Genomic DNA, 10,388 nt, shown 5'->3' with positions numbered 1-10,388 from the left:
TTTTTGATAATCAAATTGCAGGGAAATTTTTCAATAGTCAGCTATAGAACGATGAGTGCATCGGAAGTCAATTCGGTTTGTTTTCAAACGGCTCTGACAGAAGAAGTAAAGGCGGCTGCAACTATGCCCTCGGTCGGTAGTCGAACGTAATTGGTGTGTTTCGGAGGCGACGAGTATGATTGCGCAAAACCAAACAATTCATGGACGCGCGTCACCTCCACAGCGCGAGTGGATACTCGCCAACTCTCGTCTCTTTTTATTTTTTTTTTATTTTTTTTCCTCGCTTTGATCTCGTCCCGAAGTGAGTAAGTTCGGGCGAGATGTGCCTCATCCCAGTGCTGATCCGGTTTGTGTCTCGTAAAAAGTACGTCGTCTGTAATGTTGGAGAAGTGCTGCTTGGATGTACTCGCGCGACATAACCTGCTGCATCGTACTATGAAGATTTACATATATTTATGCAGTTTGTAACGAATTCGTACATTTCGTTAATTTAATGCATAATGTGGTTATTACCAGAGTTTTAGAGAAGATAGGCTTTTGTAGCTTTACAAAACAGTGCCTTGATGCTTGCCTTTGTTGAAAGAACAAAGTACAAATTTTTTAATGAAAATACTCGTGCATGAAGATAATGTCTTGCTTCGTATGTAATTTTATTTACATATGCATGGACCATAGGGTATTTTATAAACAAGAAGTAACTATAATGAGCTTAGGTAGATAAGGACAGCTTTATTATTTTAATCAAAAGAAGGAACAAGGAAAGTGATACCTCACGCCAAGAATATGGGTAAGAATAGATTTTAACTGTCTGTTCTCAATATGATTTATAAATTAAAAGTGAAAAAGCAACATCTCAAACTCTAAAGAGCAGCTGTCATACAAATTTTCCAATAATTATTAAAGAAAGATTTTACGATAGCTTATCTTTTTTGCATGACACATGAATTTTTCACTCAGCAACTTTCTTATGATTCATTGATAACAAACAAATCTTTTTTGATAACAGTGATGGCAGGTACAGAGGGCGTGTCTGGGCCAACAACGGACGAGACTCTGTCTAGCAGGCTACAGTGGTTACGTCAACGTCGTGAGGCATTACAAGACAAACTTGCCCAAAAAAACAATGAACTAAAGACTCTTTGCATTGAAGAAGCAGAATTGACTGGTGTTCTGCCTCCTGAGATCCCATTGGAACCCGGTGAAAGCCCACCTAATTTTCGGAAAAGAGTTAGCACAAGTTTTAATTATCCTCAAAATCTCATCAATAAACTCAAAACTAATGGAGCTGTAAGTTTGACTCAGGATTGCAATTTTTAATCCCAAATTGTATGGCTTTTATTGAGAGAAATCTTTTTTCTTAGCAGGAGGAATCTGCATTGGAATTGGAAAGACAAGTGCAAATCAACAAAGCAGAATCTGCTCTTGCTATTTTGAATGATGCTAATGAAAGTAAAGCTGTGAGGCGCAAGAATCGTTCCATATACCAACAAAGTCAACGCAGGCTGCAAGAGCTCAATGCTCAACTCAATTTTATTAGGCAAAGTCATGGAGGTGCTCCAAGGCAATCTGCACATATTCCCCTTCATAGCTCACAGCCACACCTTCAGACAACTACAAAACATAGAACCAAAAAACCCAGACCTCCACTGGATACTTCAGGTAAATAAAACAAATCAACTGTCATAAAATTATTTTAAAAACAATTTTTCATAATTTTGCAATTCAAATCAGGAAAAGACCTGAGTCCAAAGGTAGAATCTCGCAATTTTCTTCAAGAAGGTGGCATAAGCTTGAGTCCTCTTGGCCCAGAGCACAACTACAACTCCTATGCAGGATACGAGTTTCAGGATCTCTCACCCCATGGCTACCCTCAGCCTGGCTCCAGTAACAGTTTAAACCAAAACCGCGCTACCTACCATGCACCCAGTCCAGTAGATCACCGTCGTAGTAGCAATCCTGGGCACGATATTAACGTCAATAACAATGTATATGTGCCACCCGACAACTTTCGTAGTCGTGCCTACTCTCAAGGTGGCAATAGCAACAGCAGCGTCAGTCCTCATCACGTTCCAGATCGAATGAACCGACCGGTACCTAATACCTACACGGAGGAGGAGAGGCAGATGCACTATAGGCAGCTAAAACTAAAGAAGCAAGAGGCTGAAGAAATCTTGAGAAGTCAGCAGTATGCCCAGGACCCGAGGTATCCGAGTAACGAAATGATGCACAGAAGATCTGCGCAGATCGCTTACCATGAAACGGATTTCAACGCTCCGCGATACGATACTCAAATGGGCGACTATCCTGCCCATTACCATCACAGTACGAACATAATGATTTGCAAATTTTCAAATACGAATTGATATTTACATTCTGATTAATTTACGTTTATTTTTCACTCAGATAAGGCACCGCAACCCTTACCAATTTTACGGCAAAGAGACATTGTGGATAATGCGATGATCAGTCCAGAACACAAAGGTGGCAAAGCGGCAATCGATGCCTACATCCCTCCAGGTCACTGGATGCGTCTGGACGATGAGATAGTCTGGTGCTCCGAAGATCAGATGAACGATAGGTTTGGAAGTCTTGATCGACGAAAGCAAAACATCGTTCACCATCCGCCTAATTCCGAGACGCAATCGAGGTATCACACGGTTGCACTTGGTGGCAAGAATAACGTAGCCATGTCACATTCAAGGCCATATCCGCTACAGGTATGCAAATTATTATACGTAGATGAAAATAAATAAATCGAAATTATTTCTTTGTCTTAATAGAACTGTCTTTATTGAATAGAAATTGGTTCTGACATTCGATATTTTAGCCTCAGGTTCAGAGTCCAGATACCATCAAGTCCAACAACAATCGTATCCTTCTGCGCACTCAATCCTTAGGCAGCGTGGAAACTTGGCAACCGGGAGCATCTTCCCACGATGGCTCGTCTATCGAGGGCCGCGAGTCTGCTGATGGCGGCAGTAGCAGCCGCAACAGCGGCGTTCACCCTTCGTCCAAACCGAGGGAAAAAGAGTGGTATGAAACATCCCTTGATCCGGCTCCTTCGCAGCCTAGTTCTCAGCAACAGCAAAGAGCTATCAGAAGAACTCACCACACTCCAACCATCATGGGACCGCCGTTGAAAGATCGAGCGCCACCGGTACGCAGTAATTCTATTCCGTCAAATAGGAGGGTGAGAGAGCAGCATCAAGCACAACACCAACATCAAATGTCACCGCCACCACCACCTCCGCCAATGTCCCAACAGCAACAACAGCAAACGCAGGTGGAGGAAATCCAACGACAGATGCAGGCTCAACGACCTCCAATTCCCCAAAGTCGCTTCGTCGAAAACCGCGCACTTGAGATCCCTGCGGAGTCTAAACCTTCACCCGGTCAGTGAGATGACATAAATATTTTTTGAGTCTGTATTCATAAGCAAATTTTAATATGAATTTGTTTCTAACTAATATTGTCTTTACCAGGATCTCAAGAAAATGGAAACGAAACCATAATTCCGTTAAATTCACCTACAAGTCACACGGTCGTCCAACCAGGGAAGTATCAGCCGTATAGGGAAGTGACGAAGCCTTTTGAAATGTCGGACTTTTACAAGTATTCAACGAAGTTCCGTAAAAGGGTGGAAGCCAACGCCACGAATGATCAGCAGCAACAGCAGCAATTACAACAGCCTCCAGCCAACCTAAATACTCAAAACGATCAAAACCAGTCAAACAACTCGATTCAAAGAATGCCTCAACCAGTGCAACGAAATACTTGTCCGCCTTATACCTTGAGATAATAGCTATTCTTGTCTTCATAGATTAAATGAGTAATTTTAATAGAACGAGTGACTATCAATTATTGTGAAAATTCTATTTTCATATCTGAATAATGTATTTAATATTTTATTAAAGCGAAATACGAGCTATTATATTTTAAGCTAAAAATATAGGAAAACAGTGTAAATTTATATTTAGTAAATAGAAGTTCGCTTTGTAAGTATAAGGCTGAGCTATTATAAGAAAGCCACTTTTATCAAATGATTGATAGTCACCTTCTGACGAAATGAAGCGAACAATTACTTTTTTTAAATGAGAATACTTTTACTATTACGACCATTTTTCATATGTTTTTAACTAACACATCACTGCCACAATTATATAGATAGTATTAGAGAACCGACTGAATGAAAATGTGGCCTTAACTTTCATCGATATATTAACAGAATATTCTACGATGATTTCACGATTTTAAGTACCTTGATAGGATATTAAAATGTATATTATACATGTATAAAATGTAACGGCACCGTTAAGAGCCAAAGATTCATCAAGCAAAGTGTATGCATTCGTTAAAATTTTTTGATATTTATTTGATCTCTAAAAATAACTTCTGAGAAGAGAGCTACTACAGTTAAGATGTACTGTTGCTTAACAATAGGGCTCAATGTATCTTTCTTTTGACTATCAATTTGTATTGTTAGTGCCTTATTAGAAGTTAAAAATTTATGAATGCGCCGTTTGATCTTTTCATAGAAAGCGCCGAAGAGTATTATGATAAAAATTTATCTCGGTTCGTGGAGCATACGAACTACTTTATTACTTCCAATAACAAAAATATATTATCGTAAGAAACGAATTTGAAGCCAATCATCAATGTTTTCCTGGTCCATCGAGCTTGGCTAAATGTACAAATTAACATCTAAGATACGTAGACAACCTGTGCGATCGCACAGCCCAGGTAATGTAAATCTAAAGATTACGGGGTTTTTTCTGGAAATGTGCTAGGTTCGCAGTTTATTCATACCGAAGGACACGCGTTCACGAACGCGTTCACTATAACAGCGAGCAAGAACTTATCGTCGATTTTTCAGTTTATATTTCATAATTTTTTACGATATTTAGCCTAAAAAAGTCAGCGGACGAAGAAAGCTAAGACTCGCTAGAAAAACACCTGTGTGAACGAACGAGCGAACCTCTTTCACTTATTTCCCGAATCGTTACTTTTATTTAAACGAGAACTCAGTGCCAGCCTGCTACCGCTTTTATTTAAGAAACACAACGTCAATAGGCATATGTTTGTCTTGGAGATAATTAACAAGAAAGTTAAATCAGCCAAATCGGGCTGAAATTTTTCAAAAAATAATAATAGAGTATAACGACTCTCCGAGGTTAATAACAGTACAACATCATATCAACAACGTCAACGATAATTATTTTAAAAACAGATTTAGCAGCAGGCCAGCACTTAATAAGCTTCTCAAGCGAAGATTTATGGTCTTCCTTAAGTGACGTTACATCGTTTTTACTTTTTTGTTTTAAGTCTTGAGTAAGCGCCTCTCATAAGCGTGTCGTGCTATCAAATTGTACCGAATGAACAGATTCAGCCTTGCATAACAGTGGCACGAGCTTTTTAAGTTACTCCAAAAAAGTCTAAAGTTGAACTTAGAAGGTTTACGCGACAGCAGGCGGTGAATCTTCTTAATATTTCAGCTTTTTGTGTATTTTTTTTCTGGAGGTCCCCTCATTTCGCTATCCAGTCATTCAGACAAGACAAAGGCTACGCAGAATTTGCTGGCAATGCATCTTGATGTGCAGAAGGTGGGAGACTAGTCGAAGTAAAGATCATATTCAGACCAGTCAGAATCCTCAGAGTCTGATGCAATATTGACAATATCTTGTAAATCATCTATGTTATACAGCCAAAAGTTTTCTCTTTCGTCCATAAAGTCCCAGAGTAGTAATTGCTGCAAGTTAATTTAAAAATTAAAAAAAAATCATTTTATTTCAATAAAAAAACTTGACGAGTAAAGTTAATACTTACGCGAAAAAAGTCGATATCATTATCAGCATTGCGACGTTGTTGTCGAACAGGAGGACCAACATCAGTCTTGGTGCCATCAGGTAAAGCGTGAAGGTAAAAGCATTTGTTACCAAACGGACATTTTCCTCTGCCTTTGTTGAAATATTTGCAATCTTTGGTACTGAAAATATAAATGATACCATCGTTTAAAAAACCTGTATCAATTTTTTATAACTGAATAAGAATAAGATAAAGATTGAATAGTTACCTCAGGGCATCTTTATAATCTGTAATTAATTTATCCTTGTCTTCCTTTGTGTCTACCCAGTACATACTGGGACAGACAAAATCTGAAGGAACACGACACTCCGGACATGCCCTGATAATTTTATTGTCGAACTGCTTGGCTTTACGCCATTTTCGAATGCAAGTCAAACAGAAGCAGTGATTACAATTTGGTAGAATTCCGAACCTTTGCTCACGCGTTGCTTTTTCCATAATAGTTTCAAAACAAACTCCACAAGATTTTTCTCGACTACGTTGTATAGCAAATGAAAGTTCCATATTAACTTCATGCTGTTTTACACATGCCTGCAAATAAACCAAACAAATAAGATTTTTTGGCAAATTAAGACAAACATTTTACTCTTTTGTCAACGTCATACTATGGATATGTATACAACAGTGAATTTATATGTTAATTGTTTATTTAAAAGATAAAAGATGAAAATTTTTTAACTTACATTTGTATGTTTCTTTCTCATTTCTTCGTTGTAAGGGTGAAGGGCTGGTCTGCTGCACATGTCACAGATATCGCCATGAAGGTAGGTACAGTTAACTTTCTTGCAAATGCCACTTGCTTCAGCATATGGACAAAGAGGGTCTAAGGAGGAGAATGATCCCTGTCCAGAAGATGGATTTACTGCCTGAGCATAAGAAAGCGGGGCTGTAGTGCCTGATGCACAGTTTTCCGGTGAGAAAGATGCATTAGCACTGGAGTTTGCTGCTGATGGCACAAACTCAGGAGCATTCACCCATTCTTCTGCATCCAAACTGATCTCCATGCTGCAACTTTAATAATTGTCATTACTTTATCATGCTCACTGCATAGGTCTATTCAAAATTACTGAGATTACTGTAAGTGATCTTTTCTTACAAGCAAAAAAGGCATTTAAATAAAAATTAATTTAGTGGACTCACTTTTTCTCTACTGGTGTCAGAGAGCTATTGGATGGGGTTTCAGAACTGGAACTTTCCGTTTGGCTGTTGGAACTGTGAACAAATCGACAGCGGTTTCCAAATCTACAAGTACCCTGTTTGAAGAAGCGACAATGCAAGTAGGATGATGATGAGCCCTGTGAACTTCCAGATTCACTAGGAGTTGTTTCACTTCTAGCTCCTTGTACATGTTTGTATCTGCAATTGCTGCCTTCCCGGCATATCCCATTTTTAAAATACCTGGAAGCACAGAACCATTGGAATTATAAATAAGTCATTTGAATAAATTCATACATTAAGATGTCATTAGTTACTTAGATAAGTATGCCTGATTCTGCTTGTTTATTGATTTTTACCTAAAATATCATTTCATATGAAAGCAATTAATGATTCAGAACAAAAATATTTGGAATTCATAATGACAATACTAATTTTCATAACTATTAAACTAATTTTTACAACCAATTTCGGCAGTAGCAATAATTTGTAAATTAGACATAAAATGATCTAATCAAGATATATGTAATATGATGCAATATATAATATAAATGTATACATATTTTCATTGTTAATAATTAGTTTTTGAGAACAAACTTATTTATCAAAATAATACAACTTCAACTACAAGAATTCCAAAACATAATTCAAAATGATTACATCTTGTTCTATGAATAAAAAATGTTGAAATCTATTTATATTTAAGAAGATGAATATAAAAACAAACTCGTATACATTTAACTTTTTTGAAATGAGCCTCAAGCTTCAAACCACAACACAGCAAACAACTATTTGACTGAAATCATCGTTGGATATTTTTCATTGGCATCGACACCACCATAACCGATTAAATGAAACTATCCAAAATTCTCGAAGAATGAAGAAAGTCTTGGTAGTTATTGCACACTGTTCGAACTCTCTTCAACCAAATATTTATCAACAGTGAATCTAATATAATATTTACTGAACTGCTACCTATAGTTAATAACCTCGAAGAGCCTCACGTTGGACAAAATATTAGATGAAAACAACATAAAAATCATTGGCAATCGAAACAAAAGAGCGCAATGTTTACACTCTCCTCGCCTATTGACGTTTCGTGCATCTCTCTTTCTCTCTCTCTCTCTCTCTCTCTCTCTATACCCGCGATTCGCATCGCACGTCGCGATGACCAGCGAGTGAACCTTTCCCGTTTGATTCCGAGTGCCCAACAAGCCCCAGCATTACGGATCCCCGTTAAAACAATGCCTACGAGTTCAGCGGCGTCAGGAAGAGCGCCGAGATTCTCCGTAGAAATCGTCGTTTTCTTACCGGCAAACGACGTTCTGGGTCCAAGAGTCGGCCATTTTCTCGAGTCCTCTGGCGAGCGTGCGCTGGAGCGCGCGGGGCTTGGCGACTCGTCCGGCGGCGGTCCTCGTCGACGAGCTCCTCCTGCCTGGCCTGTCCCTTCTGCTCCCCGTCGTCGTGCTCGTCGTCGCGCCCGTCGTAGTCGTCGTCGTTACCCCCGTTGGCGTATTGTTATTGATGTTCCTCCGCACGCGCACTTCCCTCGGCAGAGCGCGTCTAACACGGCGGCAGCAACAGCCTCGGCCCGAGAGCTACTTATATCGCGTGTTGTAGGTTTCACCTCCGCCTCCTCGAGGAACGCGATGGGACGATCCTCTCGGGCGAACAGCACAACACCTCGTGCACACGCGCGTAATATTTTGGCTTGTCTTCGGCCTTGCGAAGCTCAGCCTCTCGCTCCTCGACCTGAAGGAGGCTACTCGAGAGTAGCAATGTGTAGCTACGAGGTCCGCCTGTATAGGTAATAGCTGGGCTGATTCAGAGACGCTGCTCTCTCTCTCTCTCTCTCTTTGCAACGAGGAAGGAATAGTCTACACACCACCACCCCGAGGGTTCACGCACAACAACGGCGGGCAGCTCACGATGACGATGACGATGGCTGCTGCTACTGCTCTCGTATTGATGCGCGCGCACTACAGGCTATACAACAGGCACCTACAGACATAATAAACCTGCCTATATACATGAGCGTATTGCGAGTAAGTATTCGCCTTGTTAACGACAACCTACTCAGGGTTCCTAACTTCTCCACAGCATTTAATTTTACACGGACTTCATGGCGCTGCTGTATCTTACACCCTACTCGGAGTTCCTAACTTCACCACTCCGTTTACTTTTACACGTATTTCGTGGCGCTGATGGATACTTAACTAGGCGAATAGAGCTATAGTGTATACGTGCGATTGTTGTGTGTATGTATAGTATAGTACACGCAGGTAGGTGTGCGAGAGAGAGAGAGAGAGAGAGAGAGAAGGAGAGGAAGCAACGGGAGAAAGAGAGGAGAGAGATTGGCACTCCAGGATTGTATACCTGCGCGCGGAAACAGAACTTTCTCAGCAGCCCAGCAGGCCGAGGTCGCTCTCGATTCTCATTCGCGCGCGCATCTCGACTCTCTCTCTCTCTCTCTCTCTCTCTCTCTCTCTCAGCAGAGCAGCAACAATCTTGCTCACAGCCACGTCGTGTGTACTTGTACGATGTATAAGTATATGGGAATACCTACACGTGGTTTACGAGTATACGTGTCTCTCTCGCTCTCTTTTTTCACGTTATTGCGATGATGCTGCTGCTGATCGTTTTGCGCCGCACACATGCGCAAACGCAAGCCATGGGTGTGGAGTGGATACAAAAGTTTCAAACATAAACAATGAAGCAGCAGCGCAGCGAGCTCGGACTCTCGGAGCCCTTTTCCGAGAAGGGGGAGGGAGAGGGTCGCGCTCGCGGCAAGCTGTAGGTATATATAAGTATACTTGTATATACATACACACGTGTTGTGTGCGATGCATCGCGAAATATGTGTACAACACTGCACCGGAAGTGTCCGTTACTCCTCGGAATGTCGTGCTCTTTAAATTTGAATCGAGCCGCTACGCGTGTCTCGATTGTCGCGTCGACGAGTCGATGTATGCTGCGTAGTTGTGTATTTTTACTGTTACGATGGCATTGGTCGTATGGAATCTGCTATTCGAGCTCTAATAATAGGCATGCCCATTAGTTATTCCGATGGAAGAGATGCCTCCTAACGACGGCTAATCAAATTATTCATTTCCGTAATGTCGTTAAACGGGTGCGTTTACCGGTTAGAGACAATGAAAGAGCTAGTTTCCTCAGGAGAATAAACGAGGATAATTACGACGAATCAATCTTACGACGATGGTGCGTGAGATCATCGCAAATTAGTTCATGTAAATTGCGATCCGAAGAATCGCGGCAATTGGACACAGTCAACGCGCGAGACGAAAAGAAGGCAATGTTGATTACATCACCGCGGCTTTGCTGTTTATCTCGTCTGCGGATGGTTGGGTCGC

The 10,388-nt window shown here is 40.8% G+C and overlaps 2 protein-coding genes across 4 annotated transcripts; one reads left to right on the top strand and one right to left on the bottom strand.

The window, feature by feature from the left end:
• The first annotated feature begins 163 nt into the window (after nt 1-163).
• Nucleotides 164-4,638, top strand: LOC100680385 (transcription factor mef2A). Its single transcript, XM_008203600.3, has 7 exons — nt 164-787; nt 1,007-1,287; nt 1,362-1,659; nt 1,732-2,322; nt 2,404-2,717; nt 2,828-3,392; nt 3,483-4,638. Exons 1-7 carry the CDS (start codon nt 784-786, stop codon nt 3,797-3,799), a joined length of 2,370 nt encoding a protein of 789 aa, XP_008201822.1. The 5' UTR covers nt 164-783; the 3' UTR covers nt 3,800-4,638.
• On the bottom strand, nt 4,344-9,000 carry LOC100122448 (probable E3 ubiquitin-protein ligase makorin-1). Of its 3 annotated transcripts, none has more exons than XM_001606002.6 (6): nt 8,329-8,998; nt 7,003-7,260; nt 6,546-6,873; nt 6,071-6,393; nt 5,824-5,983; nt 4,344-5,746 (listed from the first exon to the last, which is right to left on the bottom strand). In XM_001606002.6, the coding sequence occupies exons 1-6, from the start codon at nt 8,361-8,363 to the stop codon at nt 5,609-5,611; spliced, it is 1,242 nt and encodes a 413-aa protein (XP_001606052.2). In that variant the 5' UTR covers nt 8,364-8,998; the 3' UTR covers nt 4,344-5,608. The 3 variants fall into 3 exon arrangements, with proteins under 3 accessions (XP_001606052.2, XP_031788258.1, XP_003425275.1); XM_031932398.1 differs by having other exon boundaries at nt 4,348-5,746; nt 6,546-6,867; nt 8,329-9,000; XM_003425227.4 differs by lacking the exon at nt 8,329-8,998 and adding an exon at nt 7,753-8,008 and having other exon boundaries at nt 4,348-5,746.
• Nucleotides 9,001-10,388: the final 1,388 nt, after the last annotated feature.

The sequence above is a fragment of the Nasonia vitripennis genome, chromosome 5 (assembly GCF_009193385.2).
Source record: "Nasonia vitripennis strain AsymCx chromosome 5, Nvit_psr_1.1, whole genome shotgun sequence".
Lineage (NCBI taxonomy): Eukaryota > Metazoa > Arthropoda > Insecta > Hymenoptera > Pteromalidae > Nasonia > Nasonia vitripennis.
Note: the sequence above shows the minus strand (reverse complement) of the source record. Positions and strands in the feature narration are given on the sequence as shown.

Excerpts from the sequence above, each read along its gene's own strand:
- LOC100122448 (XM_001606002.6), bottom strand. The coding sequence starts at position 8,363 with ATGGCCGACTCTTGGACCCAGAACGTCGTTTGCCG. Across the intron at positions 7,261-8,328 it reads ACCCAGAACGTCGTTTGCCG|GTATTTTAAAAATGGGATAT; the intron begins GTAAGAAAACGA and ends CTGTGCTTCCAG. Across the intron at positions 5,747-5,823 it reads ATGATATCGACTTTTTTCGC|CAATTACTACTCTGGGACTT; the intron begins GTAAGTATTAAC and ends ATTAACTTGCAG.
- LOC100680385 (XM_008203600.3), top strand. Across the intron at positions 1,660-1,731 it reads ACCTCCACTGGATACTTCAG|GAAAAGACCTGAGTCCAAAG; the intron begins GTAAATAAAACA and ends AATTCAAATCAG. Across the intron at positions 2,323-2,403 it reads TCCTGCCCATTACCATCACA|ATAAGGCACCGCAACCCTTA; the intron begins GTACGAACATAA and ends TTTTTCACTCAG.